At 29.6% G+C, this 27974-nt stretch overlaps 1 protein-coding gene and 1 long non-coding RNA gene across 2 annotated transcripts; one reads left to right on the top strand and one right to left on the bottom strand.

Annotated features, from left to right (window-relative positions):
* Window positions 1-46: 46 nt before the first annotated feature.
* LOC124893593 lies at window positions 47-9975 on the top strand. The gene is made up of 3 exons (XR_007050779.1): window positions 47-427; window positions 7269-7329; window positions 9149-9975. It is a non-coding gene; the product is annotated as an uncharacterized LOC124893593 (long non-coding RNA).
* Window positions 9976-22235: 12260 nt separating this feature from the next.
* On the bottom strand, window positions 22236-26047 carry LOC107857565 (plant intracellular Ras-group-related LRR protein 4). The gene is made up of 4 exons (XM_016702367.2): window positions 24777-26047; window positions 23538-24451; window positions 23243-23415; window positions 22236-22558 (listed from the first exon to the last, which is right to left on the bottom strand). The coding sequence occupies exons 1-3, from the start codon at window positions 25399-25401 to the stop codon at window positions 23269-23271; spliced, it is 1686 nt and encodes a 561-aa protein (XP_016557853.1). The 5' UTR covers window positions 25402-26047; the 3' UTR covers window positions 22236-22558; window positions 23243-23268.
* Window positions 26048-27974: the final 1927 nt, after the last annotated feature.

Genomic DNA, 27974 nt, shown 5'->3' with positions numbered 1-27974 from the left:
ACTCCACCCCAATAAAAACTAGTTTCCCCACCCCCTCCCCCCTCCCCGCCCCCCACTTCCATTCTTTTCTTTAGCAAGAAGATGAATTTCCCCCCCTCTCTTCCATTATCCTCTCTAGCAAGAAAATGAGCTTTTAAAAAAAAAAAAAAATTGGTTCGATTTAGAGAAGGGAAATTGGAAATTGATGAATTAAAGAAGGAAAATTGATTTGCATTTTGACTGATTTGTAGTGGGATCAAGAAAACGGAGAGGAAGAAGATAAGAAGACGACGATGACTTTATGGAGTGGAAGAAGATAAGAAGACGAGAATGACTTTAAGGAATAATCAAAGAGAACAAAAAAGAAGAAGAGGATGATGATTCATATGCTAATAGAAATAGATCAGTGAGATCATCAATCAATCCTGATTCCGATTCAGACTGATGAGTAAGTAATTAGTCATATTAGTTTCTCTTCAGTCAAACGAGTATATTAACATTTTCCTTTTGCTGAATCTTCCACATCTTGGGATACCTCTCTCTATTATCTAATACAAAGTCTCTTCATTATTGAGATGATAATTGGTAAAGATTGAATGTTATGACAGAAATAGTATTATATGCTATAATAGTAGTTTAAAAAAAAATACTTTATGGAACCAAGAAACGTGTAGGACTCAACATTAATTGAATGAAGGATTCTTATTTCAATATTGAGTAAATATGATTGTGGTCAATCTTGACATGCCAAATTATTGCATCACACCTAAAAATTGAAGTTTCATTATATCATATCACAAAACAACTGTGCACTTTTAGCTGCCATGGAGGGGTTTTGAAGAAGACAATGAAGGGGGAGGGGGTAAAGAAGACGACGGGGGCAGGGTGGGTGTGAAGAAGACAACCAAGGGAGGAGGGGCTTTCTTTTAAAAAAAAAAAATTAACAAGTTATAATGATTAAAATTAATAAAATAATTTAAATAGAAGTTTTTAATTAAAAAAAATATTATTCATTCTATTATTAATAAATATTTGGGCCCTCAGTGCCACTTGGCACATTTTCATTAGTTAATTATTCAAAAAAAACGTGTCTTACGCTCCCCTAGTTAGTGGACAACACGTGGAGAGCCACGTACGCAAAAAAGGTCTGATTGGATCAAATTCGAGGGGTTTAGGGGTCTGATAGGTACATGCCTTAGTTGAGGGGTTTAAGTGAATTTTCGTAACAAGTTTAAGGGACTATCGATGGGTCTGACCTTTTCTTTACAAGAATGGAATTTGTGTATGTGTACATGCTGTGAATACATGAAAAATGGAGTGTGTGATGTGTCAATTTTCCAATGAGTGCATCATGTAGTGAGTGTTTTCCTATGTGTATGTAAATTGCTTCCGGTGAGGTGTGTGAGTGTACAAGATATGAGTGAATGGTGTGTCTATTTTTATCTCTGTTTGTTTTTTTGTCCCAAAAAAGTTTCAACTTGACAATATTTATGCACCGTATTTCAATTCACAACTCATTTACTAAAGAAATATATATAAGCACTCGATAGATTAATAGTATGACATGTTGTAACAAAAAGTTCACGTAATCAAACATATACACTAAACAGTGCATTGAAACTATTCAAACATTTTCGCTCATACTTTTTCACAGGAAATTTATAACATAAATAGAATAGAATCAAAATAGAACCTGTATGCCAACTTAATTGAATATAAAAGCAAGACGTTATCACTGGAAACTAGAACGGAAATCCAAATTCGACTTGATACTTTTTTTCCTCTTTTTCTCTATGTCTGATTTTTAGTGTTATCTTCTTCTCTTTTTTTTTTTAGTCAGTCTCTCTGTTTTTATCTGTCTTTGGTTATCTGATAAACGTATATTCTGGGGAGGTTGGGAAAGTTACGTCTTAAAAAGAGGATGTGGGGTGAGCAGTTGAGCGGAATTGGGATATGTAGATGGGGTGTGGAAGTTGGGATGGATAAGGTTTCTTTTTTTAATTTAAAATATATAAAATGATTAATAATAATAATAATATCATAATAATAATAATAAGAGAATATTTAATAATTAAATTTTATATTTAAGAAAATACAATAAAAGTCTATAAATAATCTAAATCAAATATAATTAAGATAATACTAAAACTAGTAGTAGCCTATTTATTAAAATTAAAAGGGAAATATATTTTTAAATTTTTCGTATTATTTTAAAAATAAAAATATCCCAAAATGTAACTTTAATTATTTACTTACTTTCAACTTAAACTTATAAAAAATGAAATAAGAGCTAAAATAGATATTGGACAAAAATATAAAATTTTAATGCCAAAAAAAGGTTAAAACTCGGGGAGGGTCAAAAATCACATGTCTACAATTATAAGCCATTTAAGTATTACAAAATTAATAATATTTAGTAAGAAGATAAAATAGATATAAAATGATAAATTAACACTTGATGTTTTAAATTAATTTTACATCTTATATGAGGTCTGTTTAAATTTTGTTTCACAAGTACTTTTTATAGCAATTTCATTATATCATTTTTAATTAGTTATTATGAGTCATTTAAGGTATGTCTACTTCGCTACTTCAATCATGATATTTGGTTAACTCTAGAAATTATATTAGTGTCACATAAATTGAAACAGAAAAAAAAATATTATAAATTACAATACTTAAAAATTTAAATTATTTTAAAAATATAATTGACTATTAATTTGACTATTAATTCCACAAAAGTTTAAACGAGGAGAGTATTATAAATTACAATAACTAACAGCTTAAAATAATAAATTACAATATCAAAAAATATTATAAATTACAATAACTAACAACTCAAAAAAGCTAAAAACATAGGAAAAATATAATAAATTATCTAAATTTTATTTGCATCACATAAACTGTGACAAAAAATAACATATATTGAGGTCGTGTTAGCACGGGGCCCTTGATATCCTATATAAGAAGTCATGGTTGCACTAGGTGAAATAGGCATATCTCCATCGACATGTCTGCTTCTTCAGGTACGTTAGTTGCATTCTCCGTAATTTTACTATATCACTCCTAATTAATTATTATAAGTTATTTATATATTAAAAAATTAGTAATATTTAATAAAAAGGTAAAATAGAAATTTATGACATTTCTATTTCAGTTGTTTCAATCTTAATTTTACTATATCACTCCTAGTTAATTATTATAAGTCATCTAAGTATTAAAAAGTTAATAATATTTAATGTTAAATTAACTTGACGTCTTATATAAGAAGTCACGATTGTACTAGGGAAACAGGCATGTCTCCATCGACATGTATGCTTCTTCAGCTACTTCAGCTGCTTGCTCCGTGATTTTACTCTATCACCCCTAATTAATTATTATAAATTATTTATATATTAAAAAATTAATAATATTTAATAAAACGTAAAATAGACATTTATGACATGTCTGCTTTAGTTGCTTCAACCTTAATTTTATTATATCACTCCTACTTAATTATTATAAGTCATATAAGTATTAAAAAATTAATAATATTTAATGTTAAATTAACTTGACGTTTTATATGAGACGCACTTAATTTTTCACAAATATTTTTATAGTAATTTTGCTATATCACTTCTAATTAGTTACTATAAATCATATAAAATATGTGTGCTTCGCTGCTTCAATTGTGAATTTATTATATCACCTCTAATTAATTATTATGGACATCTAAGCATTGTGCCACTTAAATTAGAATAGAGAAAAAATATAATAAATCACAATAATTACAAAATTGAATTATTTAAAAAATAAAATTAACTAGAGTAAAATATATTATTTGAAAATTATATAAAAAGTATTATAAATTACAATAGTTAACGACTTGAAATATCTATAAAAAAATAATCCATTATATATTTCTAAAAAAATATGTAAAAAATATATTAATCATAATAATTAACAACTTAAAAAATTTAAAAGATATAAAATTTGGTTGACTCTCGAAATTATATCAGTGTTACTTAAATTAGAATAGAAAAAAAAGGATATTATAAATTTCAATAATTAAAATTTAAATTATTGTAAAAATATAATTTACTATGCCACTAAAGTTTGAACAAGGAGAGTAACATGTATTATTTAAAAATTACATAAAAGATATTCTAAATTACAATAGTTAACAACTTAAAATATTTAAAAATAAATTAAAAATATGATTGATTATCTAAATTATCTTTTTCTCACATAAATTGAAATAAAAAAATAACATATATTGGGCTCGTGTTAGTACGGCCTTCAACATCGTGTATATATATATATATATATATATATGCTTTAGAGGCAGATAAATTACGAACTATTGATCATAAAAACATTATGTACTGGAATAGACTTATACAACAGTTGAAGCAAGAAACTCAAATTAAATTATAGTATTTAATTTAATATATGTCACTTTCTTCGTCCAATAATACTTGTTCACTAATGATTAAACACATATTTTAAGAAATAATAAAAAATAGGGGTAAATTTACTATATCACTCTTTAAATATTATAAATTTGAAAAATACATCGGATAATGAATAATTTTTAATACAAATGATAAAACGAACACAAATAGATAAATTATCTATTAATTTTTCAAACTGAATAAATATTATTCAACATATATTTTTAATATCATAATTTATGTAAAGATGGATGGCGAGAGTATTTTACCAAATTCACTCCATTTTATACTGATGCAACTTTATACATAATCTTCTGGAACCCAAACAAAGGGATCTGTCTTGTGTAGATCACACATCACTTCCTTCAGCAACTAGCCTGCTCCAGCTGGAGCGCCTAGATGAATCCTCCTCAGATAGTTCATAGGAGTCGAGTTGTCTAAGTAATTAAACTTACCTCTTCTATTATACATATATATTATTAGAGTTTTTGTCCTGATTTTCTTATATAAATTAAGTTTTATTTTTTTTGAAAGGAAAATAAAAGTTATCATAATTACTTTTAATTTTCTGAAAGGAAAATATAAAACTTTTTCATATTTTGCTAACTTCTTTCTTGGAAGAAAGATTTTGGACATCTATAAATAGAAGTTCTCCTTTCTCATACCATAACTCAATAGCATCCACAATATAGTTTTTTAATAGTCTTGTTTAGGGGAAATTTCTTCTAATAGATTTTAAGTTTATTTTAATTTAGTTTTTAATATGTAGGCCGATTGGACAAATTATATCAATAATATTATGTTTTTTTAGTTTAGTTTTGTGTTATCTAAATTATCATCATATTAGTTTGCAAACTCTAAGCTTCCACATGACGCCCTCTCGATTTCAAACCCAACAAGTGCTATCAGAGTCTATGGTTCAAAGGTCCAATGGTGTGGAGAGACGAGATTGAACAGGTTCAAAGCGGTTTCAAATCAGCTGCAACCAGTTTGATGATAATGACATTTTTGTCGAACTACATATGGAGATGATATTTCAGTCATATTTTCAACAATTCTGTTGTTATATATTTAAAAATAAAGCTCACTTTTAATCCTACAAAAGGCTCATATATTTTTAACCCGAAAAGGGCAGATATATTTTAACCTCAAAAGGCTCAATTTTTAAAGCATGTCAAACAGCAGTGATATATGAAGAATATGTGAAGAACGAAACCATGCACAAGAAGAAGGAGGATCATGAATATTTTACAGAAAATCAAGCCAAAAGGGGGAGATTTGTTAGGATTTTTGCCCTGATTTTCTTACCAAAATTAAGTTTTACTTTTTCTTGGAAGGAAAATAAAAGTTACCATAATTAATTTTAATTTTCTGAAAGAAAATATAAAACTTTTTCACATTTGGCTAACCTCTTTCTTGGAGGAAAGATTTTGGACATCTATAAATAGATGACTTCCTTTCTCATACCATAACATAATAGAATCCACAATGTAGTCTTTTAAGAGTCTTGTTTAGGGAGAGATTTCTCCTAATAGATTTTACGGTTTTTTTTAAACTTAGTTTTTAATATGTAGGCCGATTGGCCAAACTATATCAATAATATTATGCTTTTTTAGTTTAGTTTTGTGTCATCTGAATTATCATCATATTAGTTTGCAAACTCTAAGTTTCCTCATGACGCCTCTCGATTTCGAACCCAACATATATAAGTACAAGTCTACATAAATAGTTCTTTAGATTGATTTTCACATTAGCTAGTAGTATACTAATACTACACATATTCAGAAAGTTGGGATCCACCTTGACAGTGTACTTCATATTGAGATAAAAGTTGGTAGGATTGGTGTTTGGTACTCTATTGATTCTTTCCATATCTATACGTATTCATCTTCACATGAAAATATAATCCCTACAATATGTATACACAGAAATACATTAGTCGTGTTGAAATTTTAGACCTTATTTAGTGGTGTCTTAGCAGTCCACCATGTGTCTGGTATTCTGTTAATAAGGGATTTTTTAATCAGAGAGTGTTATATATCAAATTCATAGTAATTGTTTTCGGGTTCATCCATAACATTTTCTCTTTATTATTGTCCTTGCCTGTTGCTCTCCTGATAACAGGCTAGTAAGGGAAGCTTTGACAAGGTTTTGTAGTGTTCTGCCAGTTTAGCTGCTTATACCATTTTCTTCATTAAAATGTATTGGAGGATTAGGGAAGAGGAAAGGGACTAATGAGAATCGAGACTTCGATCAAAATAGTGTCAAATAAGGGACAATTCTAATAAATGGGTCTGTCAGATTTTTCATGATCAAAATCGTAAAAACGCATGGTATTTGGAGCACCTTCAGTATGCAATTTTCATGTTAAATAAAAAATATGGACCGTTAAGTATATTTACACTGAAGGTGATCTACTCTCATGAGTCTTCAGTGATTTTTAACATTTGAAAGAAAGACTCATTAATAGTCATAAGCCTTCTGTGAATTTTACTGTTCAAAATTTTGAAAAAGGCTACCATTTTCTGAATTGATGGGACAATAGAGGATAACTTTTTCATACCCTAAAGACTCATGGACAGTAATACACCTTCAAGCAAATTAAAAAACGCTCTTATGCAGAGAGTCTTCTACACAAATGGTTATCGTATACCTTCAAAATTATTTTTTGTTCCTCTATATATATGTACATCCTCTTCATTGCCATGTATATTACTAAATTCACAAAAAGTATTGTACTTTACAGTTGATGTATCCTTCAATCTGAATTGGAGTGAAAAAGGTTTGTATTTTTTTTAGTATATTGCTTTCCCTATTGAGTAAATAATTTATTAATAACTAAAGCTATTTTTACAGGTTTAGAAATGTCGAATGAGCATCATGTTAGAGTTGCATTGTATGGGGACGACGATGTCATGTATGAATCTGATACATTTAGATATAGTTGCAGTGCTTGTGCAGTTGTTAAACTTCCACTAAATATTGAGTATGATTGGCTAGTTAGAAACTTGCATATTAGAATGAAAACTAATCCAAGTGAGATAAAGCTTGTTATTTTGGGTAGATGGTCATTTTCAACTGTACAGGGTAATGCTCATTATTTTGAAATTTCCATATTTGGTAATGAGTCTTTGCAAGAGCTTATGGTGGCATCTGATATGGTGTGTTATATGATAAATCTTGATTTGTTGGAGATGTATATTAAAACAAAAGCAGTAGATGTTGTTGAACCTACACATAATTTAAATTGTCTCTCTTTGAATTTTGCTACACCCTCTTTGAATCTTAATAACCTCCCTTCTGATTTTTATGAACCATCTACAAATATGACTAGTAATTTTTCAGAATTTCAAAGTTTTACAAGCTTCTTGTCACAAAGTATAATACCACAAGTTGATATTCTATCCGATAATTATGGCCATGGATGTACTGATTTTGGTGCAAATTCTGATGTCGATAATTATCGTCATATGATTTTAAAGATAGTGCAGGAACTAGTAGTTTACCTCAAGTTTCAGAGATTTTAAGAGTTTCTGAAATACAAGCTAGGATAGAAGTTGATGCCTATGCTGATACTCATGTGGATGACAATTCTGACAGTGATGCTCCGAATAATGCATATCAGTCAGATAAAATGAGTAACTCTGGTGATGATAATGACTATGATCAACAACCAGTCATTAAGGTACCACAAAACATACCATTTTATAGGGAGAATATTATATTTCTGTATTATCTTCAAGATCGTCCAGAGGTGCATGCTTCTACCCATGAATCAGAGGGTGTTGGATGTAAAATTTGGTTAGATGGTAAAGTGTCGGATCTTAAGTCTAGGTAGTTGTTTCCTAGTAAGAAAAGATTAAAGACTACTGTAAAAATATGAAATTTGCAGGGTAATAGAGAGTTCAGTGTGTGGGAATCAAAAATAAATTATTGGACTGTTAAGTGTAGGAGATGAGAATCTGAATTGGATGCTCAGAGGTTGAAAAATACCAATAAATTTATGAACTATCAAAAACTATTATGGCAGACATACTTGTCAAATGGGTGTAATCCAAGCTGGTCATTTAAACTTGGATTCTAAATTGATTGCTTCATTGTTGCTACATTTCCTCGGGAATAACCCTCAATTCAAGGTTAAAGATGTCCAGGCTACTTTTGAGGTTGAATTAAAATATACACCTTCCTACAAAAAGGCATGGCTTGGTTGAAGATGTGCTTCAAATTCATATATGGTGACTTTAATCACTCTTTCGCACAACTTTTAATGTACTTGAGTGCACTTTAATATTTTAATCCATGAATGGTTGTGGAATGAATGGATGTTGATGAATAAACATCAGAGGTAAATATTTTTAAATATGTGTTCTGGGAATTTAAACCTTGTATAAAAGGTTTTAAAAGATATAGACCAGTCATCTCTATTGACGGTACTCACATTTATGAAAACTATGATTTAAATATGTTGATTGTTGTACTGCTGATGCAAATGGGCAAATATTTCCACTTGCTTTTGCAATTGTTAACAAGGAAACCAAAGAAGCATGGTCATAATTTTTGTCGTGCCTTGAAATTTATGTGGTAGTTGATCGTAGAGGTGTTACGTATATATCTAATTATGCTCCTGGAATACTTAGAAGTTTTAATGATTTGGTTGATTTACATGAGCCGAATGCATATCATCATTTTTGTCTTAAGCATGAAAAGAGTAACTTTCTGTCTAACTTCCCTAACAGGCAGCATGAGGGATAAATATGGAAGACTACTATTCAACACCAAGAATGCGAATTCAAAATTGTTATGCAATGTTTGAAAGATGTTGAGCCAGGTGCGCACAATTTTTTAATGAAAATTCCATTAGAAAAGTGGACCGTTCATCATGATGGCGGTAAAAGATGGGGCATTTTAACAATCAATCTTTCTGAATTTTTCAATAGATTTGTAAAGAAATTTTGAGGCTTTCAATTACTGTAATGATTAAGCTTACATACGGTCAAAGTGTGAAAAGATTTATGTCCAGGAAGCATCATGCACAAGAGCTCATTAATGAAAAAGAACTATGGCCACCTGTGGTTACAAAATTTTTTCTGAAGTATGAATTGAAGTCTAAAATTCATCAGTGACAACTTTTAATAGAGAAACAGGGGGTATTCGAGGTTGAAATATATCGTCATCAAGGTCGTGGTGGCAGAAAACATATCATTAAATTTAGTAGGAATACGTGTGAATGTCAAAAGTGACAAGCGTATCACGTGCCATGTTTGCATGTGTTGAAGGTTATTGGGTAGATGAATAGGGTTGCACATGATTTGGTTAGTGAATATTATAGCACAGTGAAGTATTTTGAGACATATACAGTGTCGTTTCAACCACTTGGAGATGAAGAAAACTGATCGAAAGTGCCTTTTAAAATGATTTACAATGAGATATTTATCCAAAAGAAAGGAGCTAAAAAAACTACACGTGTTCCAAATGAGATGGACGTTGGACGTACAAGATACTCAAAAGCTTGTGAAATCTATAGAATAACGGAGCATGAAAGGCGTAGTTGTCCGAACCAAGAACGTGCAAATAATAATCGTAGACAATAACTTAAGTATATTTGTATTTGTAATATCATATTATATACTTTCTGCGATTTGCTTGGCTTAATTTTATCAGTTATTCTTATCAATGAGCACTTTACAATTTGAATTCATGGTATCAATGTTATCAGGGACTTTCCACAAGCTTGAGCAGTTTGAGCATAATCTCTTTGAGTTGAACTAAGATCTGTATTTAGGAGCAGAGCAAGCATTCCTGGATTCAAAATCATACAGTATGTGTTTAAGAGGTAGAAGTACAGCATATAGTTAAGTTGATGTTGACAAAATTCTACAAAACAATACAAGAATAGCCCCTTATCTAGGAATTTTGCAAAACAATCCAACATGTATACTTAATGGACTTTAAGTATCTTACAAATTTTTCAGCTTAAGAAATAAAAAACATAGAAGTAATATAATATTTTAATTACTGACTTGATTTGCTAAATATTTTCATTGGACTTTCAGTATCTTAGAAATTTTGCAGCTTAAGAAACAAAAAATATAGAATTAATATAATATTTTCTTTATTGAATATATTTTCCATACAATACTTGATTTGCTAAATGTTTTCATTGATAAGTAATTTCATTTAGCTGTTAATATAAAACTAGACACTAGTTATAGAACCTGCACTATCTCACCCCATCACCTAGTAATTGACAAGAGACTTTTGCTACTCTATATTACTCTGTAGTTTGTCACCCAAACGTTACACTTGCAGCTGCACTATCTCAGATCAAACACATAGCAACTTTAGTGCACTGAACTGCCTTATTTTAAAATATAATTCTTCATACGTATAACGTATTTTCGATTACCTCCTATCATAAAATAAGATTCAATGCACAAAAATATATAGATGACACAACATTCTGATCATTGATGAATGTGAGGGCTATATAATGTGGCGTACGAGGGGAGTACTGATGTATGATGCACTCTGGCTGATACAAAACTAATTGACTATCATTCAAGTTATAGCTTGTCTCACTAGGATAATGTGAGCTAGAAGCATTGGTGTTCTCTAGAATGCCACTAAAGTGTTGTCCAAAAGAACTTAATGGCTTATCAAATTAAACATGGTCATGAACAGGAGTTAATTGGGTCCCAACAACCTCGCCTCTATCATAGTTGGGTCTTTCTTTCCGTTGTCTACCTCTACGCCTTGGTTGTGGCCGAGGTTTAACATACTCATCACCGCGAGGATATTGAGCTTCGATGCGACCCCTACCTCATTCACCAACAGCTCTAAAGGAATTCAATGCCAACTTAGATAATCTATCTCCAAATTCACGAAGTTTATTGTTGTCGCTATCCTGTACATTTAAAGTTGTTCTATTTATCTGATGCAAAGCCCTAGCCTACAAAATAAATGATTAAATAAACATTAATATGATAATCTATAACAACAATAAGATACATAAACTCTAAACAACCTAGTTTACACTTTCTAATTACCTATTTTCTATTTTCCAATCAACTAAACTTTCAAATAAAAACCTCAGTAAATAGAACCTACGTCAAAAGCTAACACAATTGATTTATAGCATAAAGTGTCTTTTATATTGTCAAACAACACATAACTTTATGGCCTACAAGAACATATATAAGGAAGTTGAAAGTAAAGCATAATTATGCAGATAATTATAAGGTAGTGTTGTACCAAAATTTGGTGTCTTCCTGCAAAACTCTGATAACCTTGTCTAAATTGATGAGTTAGATTATTGATCAAATGAAGAATAATCATGTTATACCACTGCATATATTTATTATCATCTTCGAGACCATCAGGCTCAGCATTGAGATTTCATTTATCCCTCCAGATTTCAACCTCTTTAGTAAAAAATTAATGCCAATTAAAGTTAGCTCTACCTCTCCGATCCAAATGAAAATGTTTGGAATCCCACAATATTCTACTTGAAATATTCTGAATCAACCCAAACTGATGTAGTACCCTATCTGGATAGTATCACTCAACTGCATCCCAAGCTATTATGAATACAATAACACGCCAAAAATTAGAACCATTCACACAATAATCTGGTAATGTAGCAAAAACATTGGGACTGTATGGCTGCCACGTAAACTATATACATATAAATTTAGTTTATTTTTACGACTTAAAAAATTAAAATAAGATAGATAAAGCTATTATTCAAAAGTAAAAAATACCTGATGTTCTATAAGTAAATCCAGTTGATCACGAAATAAATATAATAGGTTAGGTGCTTCTGTATTGTGGCATAACCTATTAGACCACACACGAGCACGTGGTGGTCTTGAAAGGATAGAAATAAGCCACTTATCAATTAGGAGATCAGGATCTCTCCGGGGCCTGAGAGGCAAAATCCTCTCATATATCCTTACCTTCACATATTCATACAAATACAATAAATAAATATTAAAAATGCATTGCTTTAAGGAAATAAATTAAAGTAGCTAACCTGAAATAAAGGCAATAAACCACCAATGACTCTAATTCTCTTTTGAGATGCACGATAAAAATATCTATAAAGTATTGCAAGTATTGCTGCACCCCAAGAATATTGACCAACTTTGGACAAATCCGCAAGAAAATGTAGATACATCAACTTAACTTTGTTACCCGATGCATCAACGGCAAGCATGTCTCCAATGATCCACAACAAGTATAAACGCACCCATTGTTGAACATCAACCTCACAACTCGCATCAGTAATCAAAGGAAGATTTGTAATATGTTTAATCAAAGAAGTCATAAGCAATCTACCACCCTGAAATTCTCGATCAATATCTACCGGTGTCCAACCAAGAAGATCTACCATACATGTTTGCCACTCTATAGGGTCCAAGGTAAGATTTATTCCCGTCACAGGTAATCCATCGACTGGCAGCCTATATAATATAGCTACGTCCTGTAATGTAATTGTGGCCTCTCCAAAGTTTAGATGAAATGTGTGTTTCTGGTTTTCATTTTTCTACCAACACAGTGATCATAGCGTGATCAAGTGGTGTGAGTCCAGCTGCATATATACCATAAAATCCGGCATCGAGCAAGTAACAACACATACGCTCATGTAATGAATTTCTACTTATGTAGTTTCAAAAGTCACCATCATATCGACGACATGTCAATGTGTCATATGTGCCATTATTCCAAATATCTTCACTACGATGACTAATCTGTCCTACAAGGACACTCTAAATAAATAGACCTGGATGCATAGGAGGCGGTGTCATAAGACCTAAAATATAAACTATGTGTTTGTTTAATTCAAAAATCATTGAGTGTGGCAAGCTAAATAATGACATTTATCAAGACTAGCTTATTAAAAACCACAAAGGCTAGACTAGGGAAAAAATGAAGTTAACTGATTTCTAAGAGAACTTCAAATAAATCAATATTACAAAAATATTCTAGACTATTCTATAAGGAAAGAAATAATAATAGTAGCACAATAATATTATAATAAAAAAATGTGATAAAATATTATTAGACAAATTTTAAGAGTAACTACAAATAATGTAAGAAAAAAAAGCGTAAAGTTACCTTTTCTAGTTTGGATGATGATTAACGTTCTAAATTTTCATCTTTCAAGTAATATTGTGAAGTTTTACTTTTTAGTGTGTTAAATAAAACTTGTAGGACCTTGTCTTGGAGAAAACTGCAATGATAAAGAAGGGAGACCTCAGATAAAGATGAGATTTTATTTTAGTAAAATTGATGGTGGTTGCGATGGTGGTTGTGATGGTGGAGGTGGTTAGTGGTGGTGGGTGATGGTTGACAATGATGACAGTGGCAGAGGTGATGACTGATGATTATGAATAGAGTGGCGGTGAATATTATCCAATATCAGAATACATCTTCAGATTTATTAACACTTGATTCTAAATTTAAATGATTAAGATATATTCAGATCTATTAAGAGCTAAAATATTAATAAAAAATAAATGTATTTAATGATCTGAAATCTGAATCATTCAGATTCAAACCTCCATTAAGAGTAAACAAATGAACCCTGACAGAGGTTGCTTCCCGTCACCGCATATGGAGAACGAAATGAACCAAAATTGTCAGGCTTTTTTTTTTTTTTTTTTTTTGAGTAATCTGAGGACCACACGAACAATTATTTAGGATTTAATATTAGAAAATTCATTCTTATTAGCTGTTTTTATCATTTACATCAAGACGAAGTCACAGGTGTTCTTATGAAGATAATTTTACTTAAGTATGGTATAATTTTATTTAAGTACGGTCGACCCTGTATGTAGTGACAATATTTGTCATTTTTTTTTGAAGGTTATGGAAAAGTATTGTTATATGTGGGGAAAAGATATTATTTTCACCCCATATTATATAAAAGTTTAAGCCATATCTAAATTATATAAGTGACCTCTTACACACCTTAACTATATAAAAGTGATATTATTACCTCCCCGCGACCCCCATTCTAAGGCGTGTGTTACACTTATTTTAGGCGCGTCCAGCCTATTAAATAACAAAAGTAAACGGCTAAACACATTAAGGGAAAAGACATCATTTCCACCCTAAACTATAGTCGAAAAGTCGAATCCACACCTAAACTATATAAGTGACCTATTACACACCTTAACTATAAAAAAATGATACTTTTTACTGATGTGGTGCTGATGTGGCAGTGCGTGTAAAACACTACACCACATGCAAGTGGTGGTAGCCTGACAGAGTGTAAATAATTTCACTTTTTTATAGTTTAGGTATGTAATAGATCACTAGTACAGTTTAGGTGTGGCTTCGACTTTTCTGGTATAGTTTGGGGTGGAAACGATACCTTTTCCGTTATATGTGTATATTGATATTTACTATTCAGTTCTAATTAAGTTATTATAAATAAAAATATATACAATTAAAAAGATCTTGAATTTAAAAAAAGATATATATTAGTAATTTTTTTCTCGTGAAATTATTAAATATTAATGTGCATTATTTCAAAATAATTTTACCTCTTTAAATTAGATATTAGTACTTAAAATTTAATGTGTACATTATTAATAATGATTATTATAAATATTTTAATACTTTACATTTTATACAGTAGTATATTTATTATAAAATATTATTATAGAATATTTAAATATATTGTTATACTGAGCTAATTTTATGAAAAATACACTGCTATAATAAACAATATGTTTATTATAGATAAAATATCGATATAAAAAAAATATAATATAAAAAATTAATTTGAAAAAAATCAAACTCTTATAATAAATATCATATAGCGAAGTGAAGTGATAGAGATCTGACTGCCATGTTTTTACATGACGGGATAGAAAGATGGCCTTCAAATTTTTATCAACAGGAAGCCATCTTTTCATTGAATTGGGTCAAGACTTATCTTACAAATAAATATTGTGAGATTTCAATAAATAATTTCTATTTTCTTTCATTTTTACTTATTATTTATTTTTAAAATACATTTTTATATTTATTTACTATTTTTAACATATCATAAAAAGATATATTTTTTTTATTTTACCTTGTCATTAATTATATATTCTCCAAATCATTTTGAAGACATTATTAAACATCAACCGATAAGAATAAAATAACTATGTCAATAGTTACTTTCTTATTAGATATGTCAAGTCAAAATATGAAGAATAAAAGTGAACGAAGCGAGTAAGAAAAACCGAGTGGATAAGGACAATTAATTAGTCTTAAACGCAATGATAAATAACAGGAAATTGCATGTCATAGACCCAAATATGAATGACTTTAGATATTTGATCCCAATAAGAAATGTCTTTAAAAAATAATCTTCCTTACTTTTTAAATATAGTACAAGTACCATTTTGCTCTCTACACCTCAAATATATTTTTTAAACTTTCCATACTTATTTGTCTCTCAAATTTTATTTTTTATTATTTTTATTTTTTTCATTAATTTTATTATTCTATTTTTTTATTATTTTTACTTTTTTACTTTTTCCTTTAATTTTATTATTCTATTTTTTATTATTTTTACTTTTTATTTTTTCTTTAATTTTATTTTCATGTTTTAATTCATTTGTCACAACCTTTATTTTTTTTCTCAAGCAATATCTATTTTTTTTTTAATTTATTTATCTTTAACCTTTATTTTTATTTTATTTTTTATTTTTATCAGTTTTTTCCCCTCATTTTTTCAAACTTTATTTTTATTTTTTCCTCTCATTTTTTATTTTCTCAAATTTTTTAATTCTTTGCTTTTTTCTTAATCTTTATTTTTTTCTTGCCTTTTATTTCTCACTCTTTTTTTTATTTCTCTATTTTGTTTGATCACTTTTTTCTTTTTTCAGTTCTCTTTTTTCCTGTCATTTTTCTTGAACTTTATTTTTAGTTTTCCTCTCATTTTTATTTTTCTCAATTTTTTTAATTCTTCATTTTTTTGTCGATCTTTATATTTTTCTTTCCTTTTTTTCTCAATCTTTTTTTTTATTTCTTTATTTTTTTATCGTTTTTTTCTTTTTTCTCAACTTCTATTATATTTTGTTAATAAATAAAAAATTAAATAATTCACAAAGGGATCTTCTTTTTTTAACATCAAAGCAAATTTAAGGGCATGAATTATTGTTACGAAGTTCTTTGAAAATTCTTGAGATAAGTCGTGTCTCTAAGGCGAGAGTTGTAGAATGTCTTATAAATAAAAACATAATGTGGTAGTGTTAACTCTTGCCTGTGGGGCATAATTTATTATTTGAAAATTCTTGAGTTAAGTCTTGCTTCTAAGGCAAGAGTTGTAGAACATCCCATAAATGAAAACATAACGTGGTAGTGTCAACTCTTATCCGTGGGACGTAATTTATTATTTGAAAGTCCTTGAGCTAAGTTTTGCCTATAAGGCAAACAACATCCAATAAATGAAAACATAACGTGGTAGTGTCAACTTTTGTCCATGAAACATAATTTGTAGTTTGAAAGTCTTTGAGCTAAGTCTTGCCTCTAAGGCAAGAGTTGTAGAACATCTCATAAATGAAGACATAACGTGGTTGTGTCAACTCTTACCTGTGGGGCATAATTTGTAGTTTGAAAGTCCTTTAGCTAAGTCTTGCCTCTAAGGCAATAGTTGTAGAACATCTCATAAATGAAAATATAACGTGGTACAGTCAACTCTTGCCCGTAGGAAATAACTTATAGTTTGAAAGTCCTTGAGTCAAGTGTTACCTCTAAGGCAATAATTTTAGAACATCTCATAAATGAAAATATAATGTGGTAGAGTCAACTCTTGCCCGTGAGGCATAATTTGTTGTTTGAAAGTCCTTGAGCTAAGTTTTGTCACTAAGGCAATAGTTGTAGAACATCTGATAAATGAAAATATAACGTGGTAGAGTTAACTCTTGTCCGTGGGGCATAACTTGCAGTTTGAAAGTCCTTGAGTCAAGTCTTGCCTCTAAGGCAATAATTGTAGAATATCTCATAAATAAAAACATAACGTGGTAGAGTTAACTCTTGCCCGTGGGGCATAATCTGTTGTTTGAAAGTCCTTGAGTTAAGTCTTGCCTCCAAGATAATAGTCGTAGAACATCTCATAAATGCAAACATAACGTGGTAGAGTCAACTCTTGCCCGTGGGGCATAATTTGTAGTTTTAAAGTCCTTGAGTTAAGTCTTGCCTCTAACGAAATAGTTGTAGAACATCTCATAAATGAAAATATAACGTGGTAGAGACAACTCTTTCCGTGGGGTATAATTTATTGTTTGAAAGTCCCTGAGCTAAGTCTTGCCTCTAAGGTAAGAGTTATAAAATATCTCATAAATCAAAATACAACGTGGTAGTGTCAATTCTTGCCCATGAAACATAACTTGTTGTTTGAAAGTCATAAGTCTTGTTTCTACAATGTAGTAGTGTCAACTCTTGCCCATGAAACGTAGCTTATTGTCTGAAAGTCGTAATTCTTGTCTTTATAACGTGATAGTGTCAACTCTTGCTCATGAGATGTAAATTGAATGAAAAAAATCGATGAAAAGAACAAAAATAATAAAAATTGCGAAAAAAGAAGAAAATGAAGAAAATATTAAAAAAATAAAAATCAAAGAAAATGTAGCAGTTGAGAGAGAATAGAAAAAAAATAAAGGTTGAGAAAAAAAAGAAAGATTAAATAAAAATAAAGGTCGAGAAAAAATTTAAAAGAAAAATAATTTCTTTTTTATAAAAGTAGGCGTCGAAAGGTGTAAAGAAAAAAAAGTAAAGGTTGAGAAAAACTAAAAGAACAAAAAAAAAAAGAGGAAATAAAAAATAAAAAATAAAAATAATATAAAATAAAAAAGAAAAGAAAGAAGTTGAGAGGAAAAAAGGAAAAAAGGGTTGAAAAATTTAAAAATAAAAAGAGAAAAATAAAATAAAAATTAAAGTAAAATTAAAAAGAGAAAAAAATAAAAGCCGAGAGATATAAATATGGAGTTGTTATCTATTATGAGGATCATTTATGTAATTTACTTCATTGATCAGGGGCAATTTTGTCTAAAAAATAATAGTTAATAGGTAAAGACTATTTTAAGAAACCTTTTTTTATTAGGGGCTAAAATTTAAAAGCCACCCCAATTTGGGTCTATTTTTTAGATTCACCTGATAAATAATACCCCTTCATTCCAAAATAATTAAATTGTTGAAATATGACACAACTCTTAAAAGAAAAATATTTTAGGACATAAATTATAGTTTATTTTCCTCTATTTTCCTTTTAATTGTTCTTAAATTATTCTCTTAGAAAATGTAAAGTACTTAAAAACCTCACTAAATGAAAGGGTAGAATTAGAAGAAATTCCAACATGTCTGTTGAAGAATGAACAATTCATTTATTTTGGACATTGAAAAATAGTTCAACAATTCATTTATTTCAGAATGGAGGGAGTAATAATAAGTACTCCCTTAATTAACTTTAATGTGCCACTTATTTTTAAAATTGATTCTCATTTTTACTTATCACTTTTGACACACCAAAGAAAAGATAAAAAATTTACTGTTTTATCATTACCTTAATTATTTTTTAAAAAAATTATTTTCAAGACATTATACTTATATATAAGGGAGAATAACATATTTGGGTAGTCCTCACAAATTATATAGTGCAATTAGATAGTAACACATGTTTATCATTTTTTTTCATACATATTGTTACATTTGTCCTGATTTATTATTTCGTGATATTTTTATTTATATATTTATGATTGAATTATACATAGTAGTAATTTTTAATAAATCTCCTCTTTTTTCTGATGAATTACTTGTTCTTTTTTTCTTACTTCTTATATTAAAAGTTAATTATTTTTCTTACTTATTTATTTTAGTAAATCACAAAAGATTTATAATTTTTTTCTATATCATTATTATTTTATTAAGTAATTATAGAAAGTATTAAAAACCAAATTTAATTTTAAAAACATAATTAATAAAGATAATTTTGTATGTTTTACTCTCAATATATTTGATTCTTAAGTTATTTGTCAAGTCAAAGAAACAAGCAAAAACTAAAAAAGAATTGAGAGAATATCATTTTATCTCTCTTTTTTATTTTGCTTGACTCCTTTTTACTTACTATTTTAACAAATCAAGAAAGATTTATATTCAGTAGTAAAGTATTATTTAAAAATTATTTATATGCATTTTAGATAAGTACTATGAGAGTTGAGATAAGGGGTGATGAAGATGGAAGCTATTACTGGGAGTGAAGAGAAGGTGTTTTGAAGAACAAATGGATAAATAAATATAACACACTAATTTTTCTATTTTCACGAAGTTATTTTCATAAGTCCAAAAAGATTTATTTCTCTAGAGAATATAAGGGGGAATAACATATTTTGGTAGTCCTCGCAAAGTTTTTAGTGCAATTAAATAGTAACACATGTTTATTATTTTTTTCATACATATTTTTACATTGTTCCTCATTTATCATTTCATGATATTTTTATTTATATATTTATAATTGAATTATACATAGTAGTAATTTTTAGGGATAATACCCACGAAAATACCTGAAGTTTGACCGGATTACCAGTTGAGCATACTCCAGACTTTTTTTTTCGTATTTTAATGGCATATATCTGTCACTTGGCATACTGCGTGTGATTCACGCGCAATGAGCGAGTGAACAGTGCTAAAAACATTTTAAAACTCTTTTTTTTGCCAAACAGCCCCTTAATTTAATAATTATTTAAAATTTTATATTTTTATTTATTTTTTCATTCTTCTTTCTTCTTAATGGAACTCGAAAAATCATGAAAAAAAATTTCATGTATGGAACTCGGAATCTTTCCGAATTAATGGAAAGATTAATGGTTATAATTAATGGAAAGATTTTTCCTAATCTTTCGAGTTCCATTTATAATTTGAACTTGGAATTATAAATGAATTCAAACTCGGAATTATAATTCGGAAAGATTAGTGGTTATAATTAATGGAAAGATTCCGAATTAAATTTAATGTATGGAACTCGAAAAATTCCTTAATGGTTATAATTTAATGGAACTCTCTAATTGAAACTCAATGAATGATTCGGAAGATTCAAACTCGAAAACTCGCTAATTTAATTCCGAGTTCCATTAGCGGAAGATTGAATAGCTTCATGGAAATTGAATCTTCCGAGTTCCATTAACGGAAGATTGAATAGCTTCATACATGAAATTAAATTTTTTGGATCTTCCGAGTTTCATTAATGATTTTTTCGAATCTTCCGAGTTCCATTAATGAATTTTCCGAATCTTCCGAGTTCCATTAATGGAAATTGAATCTTCCATTGAGTTTTCAATTAGCGAGTTTCATTGAATCTTCCATTAATGGAACTCGCTAATTGAATCTTTCGAGTTTCAATGGAAAATTAATGCAAGATTCCATTCAATTATTTGAAAAAACTTTCTTCATAAATTCAATGGAATCATTTAGAATATTTAATATGGTTGTAATTGTGAAAAAATGTTGAAAAGTGATAAAATGGAGAAGAAACGGCGCGTGTACTACACTTTCCACGGAAAAAATTAGGTATACGTTTTGAGGGGGGGATTTATTCCACTTTTAAAAAGTCTTGTGGGGGGTTGGGGTGGGGTGGGGTTGGGGGAATTAATTCCAATTTAAAAAGTATAGGGAGTAATAGGACCCCCGCAAAGTTCAATATGCTCCACTAAAAATTTGGTTAAACTTCAGGTATTTTCGTGGGTATCATCCCTAATTTTTAATAAATCTCTTCTTCGTTCCTTTTGAATTACTTGTTCTTTTTTCCTTACTTCTTATATTAAAAATTAATTATTTTTCTACTTATTTATTTTAATAAATCACAAAAGATTTATAACTTTTTTCTATATTATTATTATTTTATTAAGTAATTACAGAAAGTATTAAAAGCCAAATTTAATTTTTAAAACATAAATAATAAAGATAATTCCGTATGTTCTACTCTCAATATATTTGATTCTTAAGTTATTTGTCAAATCAAAGAAACAAGTAAGAAAGAATTGAGAGAATATCTTTTATCGCTTGTTTTCATTCGGCTTGACTCCTTTTTACTTATTATTTTAACAAATCAAGAAAGATTTATATTCAGTAATAAAATATTATTTAAAAATTATTTATATACAATTTAGATAAGTTATGAGAGGTGAAATAAGGGGTAATGGAGATGCAAGCTACTACTGGGAGTGAAGAGAATGTGTATTGAAGAACGAAGGAATCCATAAATGTAACGTGCGAAATATAATTTTTCTATTTTCACGAAGTCAGTTTCATAAGTTTATAAAGATTTATTTCTCTAGAGAAAATATCTTTTTTTACAAAAATCTAACTAGTCAAATATGAAAAAAGAATTAAAACATGTTGAACACATCATTTATTTGTTTTAAATTAAATTTTACGTTGATTCGTATTTGTTAATTCTCCTTCATACTTCCTTCCTCATAAATAAATTCATTTAAAAATTATCCAATTATATAACGAAAAAACATTAATAATCATATGACTTACTCCCCAAACAAGACAAGACATAATCAATTTACTCCCCAAACAAGACAAGACATAATCAATGTATCAATAAATTAAATTAATTATATAAGAGAAAAGATGTGACTTAATTTATATTTTTGATAAAATTAAATTTTAATTCTTATAAAGTTGAGTCTGGACTTAGCACTGGCCTTACATAAGTTGTAATAAAATAGTTATATCAATAATAGTTTTTTCAAGTCAAAATGTGATAAAAAGTGATCGAAGAAGGGAGTAATAACATAATGATGAGAATAACAAGAGATATTCAATAAGAAGTCAACTGGTAATAATTCATTAACATTGAGAGAAATCGACGACAACAGATATTTCTCCCTCTTCATTGCCGGGTCATTATACAACTGATTTTAGAACATAAACAATCAGTAGAGGCAAATACAACAGAAAGGATGAAAGAATTACAAGGGAAAAAAACAAAATCGCAAAAAGAAAAGAAATAAACATGTGGCATTTAAGGATCAGAGCCAGATCTGGAACACCCAAGAAAACTGATAATTCTGTTGGCAGGCCAGGGGTGGAATTCAAGAGGAATGGCAGCTCTATTCCAGCACAATCACAGCTCAGTTTCACTGTATGAGGGATAACAAATGCATGTGAGACGCTCCCTTACAACCCAACATTATTATATTGTCGTAATTAATGCAGCAACACGTCTCGTGCACCATCTACATTTATTAACTCATTATATCAAAGGACAAGAATTTTGTGCAAGAGCTAAGAACTATCCAAGCAGTCTGCTGGATCAGTGCCATGAATACAGGATCTCAGAAACCAAATCACCAGCTGGTTACTGGATATCTTTCACTTCTTCTTCTTCTTTTTTTTTTTTTCTTTTTTTTTTTTTTAAAATATTGCACACCCCTTAATAAAAGATGTTCAATACTAGCTTTAATCATAATACTCCTATTTGTTTAAATTATTCTTTACCACTAGATCCTTAAACGCCCCACCTTATTATCACCAGCGTAATTGCAACGATAATGGTGGAACTGATAAATGACTTCAAATGCCAATTATTTTATGACAAATGCAGTTTGGTAACGCGATTGTAGTTGGAAGCACGGTGAGCACTAAATGAGTGAAATGGTTTTCTAGCCTTTTATAAACTTCTTTTTTAGTTTTATGTCCTGTTTACCTAAGATTTTCATTTTTATACATAAGAGATCTGAAAAATCCATTTTCTTAGTTGTACGTGGTCAAGAGATCTTATTTCCTTTTTTTAAAATTGAGAGTTTTAAGGAGAACAAACTCACCAGACAAATATAGAAGCAGCAGTATGTCATGCTTGGATATAGTCTATACCATTGCGCTTACGTTTGTTTGATCTTGAAAAGCAGCATATCTGAGCCCATGATTTCTTCTGCTTAACTGGCTGTGGCTTCACATCCCTCTTCTCAACAAGATCAGCCATATGCTGCACAACAGCCTTGATGAACAAAACAAACATTAGTGAACCATCTACCAAAGCTAATTGAAATCATTAGTTCAAAAGAACAATACTTAAGAATATTAATACTATATAAAATAGTACGCAAAATTTAAACACACCTGCGCTCCCATCTCAACAACATTTCCTGGTGGCACTTCAAGAGGATTTCCTTCTGTCTTTAGTACACGCAAACGCGAAAGCATCCTAAATGAATCTGGAATAATTCGTATCTGGTTGTTACTCATATCCAGCTCCTCAAGCATCTCAAGGTTTCCTATGGACCTAGGGAGTGATTGCAGGTCCGCAAAATTGTTGCTAATGTTCAGCTTTACGAGTGTGGTGGCAAAGCACAAACTCTCAGGCACTGATTCAAGCTCATTGAAACTAACATTGAGCTCTTTCAAACTTGTTAAGGATGCCATAGTTGTAGGCAATTGCCTGATGTTATTGTACCGCACGGATAGAATCTCCAAAGAACCTATTCGTCCCACAGCTTCAGGAAGAGCTTTAAGACGGTTATAGTCAGCACGAAGCTCTTTGAGTGAAGTACATTGACCAATAGTGTGAGGAAGTTCCTCAAGGTCATTAGTCTCGACGGTCAGTTTTCTGAGACTGACAAGGGAACCCACTGTCTCGGGGAGCACAGATAGCATGTTAGAGCTAAGATCGAGTTCCTCAAGGTGAGTTAACCGCGCTAAAGTCAAAGGCAATGTCTTCGGACTATTTCCACTTAGATCAAGATAGACCAAGTTAAGCAGATCTCCTACTGAATCGGGAAGTTCAACAATTTTATTTCCATGTAAATCTAGCTTTTGCAATGATGAAAGGCCCCCGATGGTAGTTGGCAGCACAGCAATTCGATTATCAGACAAATCCAAAGTCATTAAATTTGATAGCTTCCCAAGAGAATCTGGAATCCATTCTAATTGTTCTGACAATTTCCTTTGAAGAATTAGCTCCTTGGTTCCTTTTTTGGCTGATACTTCTATCAAACTAGCAAGCTTTATCAAGCTCATTTTTTCACCATCTTCACCTACAGATAAAGCACTTCTCGATCAAACTTAAAAAAGGTCGAATCAACAGAATCCAAAGAAAGAAAAAACACAAACATAATTTCATATTTTAGGCAACAAAAGTTCTCCGATTAAGCTAGATTTAACACACATCCCTACCAAAATGGGGCTTACGCCTCATGACCATGTCGACTCCACTTTAAAAATTTAAAGATCCATGGGGCTTACGACTCATTCCTTAGGGCTTACACCTTGCCTCATACTAAGTAAAACGCCCCATCTCATACCCCTGTCTTTTAAAACACGGTTAGACACAATATGTTGCATGAAATACATTTAACTTACCAGTAGTAGACTTCAAAGTGGAATCGACAATCTGGGGCGCAGAAGAAGCGTTCCCCGATCGAACCCCAACACTGATGCCATCCATTTGAAACGAGGTTGTCGCCTTCTTCAAGTAACTATCGTCTCTTGTAACCAGTTCAGACACTTTAACAGGTTCCTTCTCACTATAAAAGCTCGTAGTGGTCGATGTAGTTGCCGGAGAATTGAAACTGCTACCAGAGAAGGAAGATGAATTTGCCAAAGACAAACTACTCGAATTCCTTGAAGAAGCTGAAGATGTATTGGCGGACAAGCATTTTGAAGCTCTTTGAATCAATTCATCGAACAGATAATGAACATTTTCGAGATCTAACAGTTTCAATGCCCCTCTCTTCTGTTCTTTACTTTGAAATTCAGTTGAATTCCTCTGCATCTCTTGCAATATTTTGAATAGCTCTCCTGGAACATCTTTTCGTTTGTTTTGCCGCCCTATTGTCTCTAGCTTCATTTTTTCCTCCTTGTCGACATTCATAATTAAACTTTTTGCTGCTTCAACTTCATCAATTCCTGGCCTTATTGGTAGAGATTTGTTGAGTCTCATGATATCTTCCACAACCTCATCAATAGACATTGCAGGGGATCCCATTACAACAGTTCCACTCTGAAATTTGGTCAGAAAACACACACACACACACACAATGCGAAGAACTGTACCCGCAGAAACCGCCCACAGTATTCAGATTCGAGAACCCATTTTTGGGTTCAGTTTCCAAAAGTTAAAAGAACAAAGACAACTTTATCTTTCTCAAATCGAAACCATAATTGAATTTTCCTTCTTACTAGGAATTTCTAGAAGCGCCAATCAATATTGACAAGGATACAAACGTTAATCAAACCAAATCAAAATATAAATAAACAAAGCTTTATTTTCTTTTTCGTCTTTTATACAATGAAAAACCGACTGTTTCGAAAACACGCAAAGAACACGCATAAAAAGGGACAATAAAACCAAACCCCACTTAGGACTTAGGAACAGAACTCTCTCATACCATTCATTGGCTTTTTCTTTAACATGGAGCTAAGAGGAAGAGTTGTGTGAGAGAGAAAATGGCAAGTTTGTTTTAACAGAAAATCAACGATATATCCATTGGAAAGGATTGCAATATATTTATACAAAAACAAAGAAAACACCATAGCAGTATGAAGAATGAAGTTACGATAAGATAGTAATACATGTATCCTAATTTACTGACATTTTTTTAAATTTTTTGAAGTCAATTAGACCAATTTGTTAATCACCTACTTTTCTTTTAGTATGTTTAAGAATAAATTTTTCTTTTAATAATAATTTTAATTTAATTTTTTATATGACATATTTAATATCATAAAATTAAGTGTATTTTGATATATTTGATATAACTTTAATTTAAAATCATATAATTTAAAAATATTCTTTATTTTTTTAAATTTCGTATCAAATCAAACCAGATCATTCATTTTTAAACGGAGAAGGTATATTAAAATGAATTTAATATATATATATCAATTTTTCTTACACTAATTAAACAAAAAATATACTCAATTCATCTCAATTTATAATGTGACACTTGTTGCTTTTAGAGATGACGAGTTGATTTTTGACAGTAATTTCTTCATATTTGATTAAGTTTCTTATATTGTTAAAAAATACTTTTACATAATATATATATATATATATGTATGTATGTATGTATAAATTGGAAAATGAGGAATGAATTTATGATAAGGTATTAATCCCTATATCTTAATTTACATGACACTTTTCACCTTTTAGACTAATTTAATTAATTTTTAAATTAATTTCATATTTTAAATTAAAATTTAAAAATAAAAATACATTTTTAAATATCAATTAAAATTTACGTAGTTTAGATCCGAGAAAATCAAAATAAATCGATAGAAACAAGCTACACACAGTCACTCACACAGATTGAAAAAAAACAAAACAAAAAGACTATTCTACTGTGCAGCTCCATTGTCTTTATTATATTATCTAAACTTACAGATATGGTATTATTTTTTTTGTTATTTCAAATTAGATCCTTGGCATTTGCAGTGACAGTACAAAACTTTAGTATTTTGAATACTGACAATTAGTCGAGTAGTATGTAAAGTAAAATAATTTGAAAAATAGCCGAGTGGTATATAAACTGAAATAATTTATCTACTACAATAATATATTTAGTATATTCCCACAAATTAGAGTATGAATAGAGTAAAATATATGTAATTCATACCACTATCTCAAACAAAGTAGAGAGATTGCTTCTGATGGACTCCCAACTCAAGATAAATAATGATATAAATAAGAAAGAAACAACAAACAAAATGAAAAAACATACTTAAAAAATATTATCATATTTATTATATCTAAATATATTTCATAGGTGACAAAAGATCTTCATCTATTTGTATTCTCTACTTAAATGTTAAATGTCATGTATCTTCAACTCTTTTTTTTTTTATGACCTAACCAATTTATAATTACTTTATAAAGTTGTCGGATGAACATTTTCATTTTCTTTGGTTGCTTTGGTTTCCTTCAAATTTTCTCCTCGATTTCATACTTAAAAATTTATAATAATCAGATACTTTTTCATTTCTAATGTTTTATCATTTTTTTTTTGTTGGTGCTTTTGTTTGCTTTAAGAATCCACTTCAAAGAGTTTATTTTTCAGAGTAACGTAAGGAAGAGCAATAAAACATGTAGTATAGTAACTTACATCATATTCACAACACTTGATAGAAACTTGAAAATATAGCAAAAAGTAGTCAGAAGTAACACATTAGTTTAGTCGCTGTTTGAGATTGCTTCTTTTCCAACAAAAAACACTTTTTTGAGAAAAAAAATATTTTTTTTTTGACAAAAAGTGCGTTTGATAAACTTACAAAAGTGCTTTTAAAAGAAGTAGAAGTAGTTTTAGCAAATAATTTCTGTTTTTTTTTTTTAAAACAGAAAGAGAAGCAAAAAATTATTTTTTTCATATAGAAAAATAACCCTATCACGCGCGCGCACAAAAACACACATATCCCTTATTAATTAATTAGCATATATTATAAGTTTGATTAAAGTTTGATTTTAAAATTTTATACTTCATATTTACATCATAAATCTTTATTTCATTTTATGATTTATATATTATTATTTATGTAAAATTTACCTATATCACAACATGTTTA

The sequence above is a fragment of the Capsicum annuum genome, chromosome 2 (assembly GCF_002878395.1).
Source record: "Capsicum annuum cultivar UCD-10X-F1 chromosome 2, UCD10Xv1.1, whole genome shotgun sequence".
Classification (NCBI taxonomy): domain Eukaryota; kingdom Viridiplantae; phylum Streptophyta; class Magnoliopsida; order Solanales; family Solanaceae; genus Capsicum; species Capsicum annuum.
The sequence above is the reverse complement of the archived record's forward strand: the minus strand, read 5'-3'. Positions and strand labels throughout refer to the sequence as shown.

Excerpts from the sequence above, each read along its gene's own strand:
- LOC107857565 (XM_016702367.2), bottom strand. The coding sequence starts at position 25,401 with ATGGGATCCCCTGCAATGTCTATTGATGAGGTTGTGGAAGATATCATG. Across the intron at positions 24,452-24,776 it reads CACTTTGAAGTCTACTACTG|GTGAAGATGGTGAAAAAATG; the intron begins GTAAGTTAAATG and ends CTTTATCTGTAG. Across the intron at positions 23,416-23,537 it reads TTGTTGAGATGGGAGCGCAG|GCTGTTGTGCAGCATATGGC; the intron begins GTGTGTTTAAAT and ends TTGTTCATCAAG.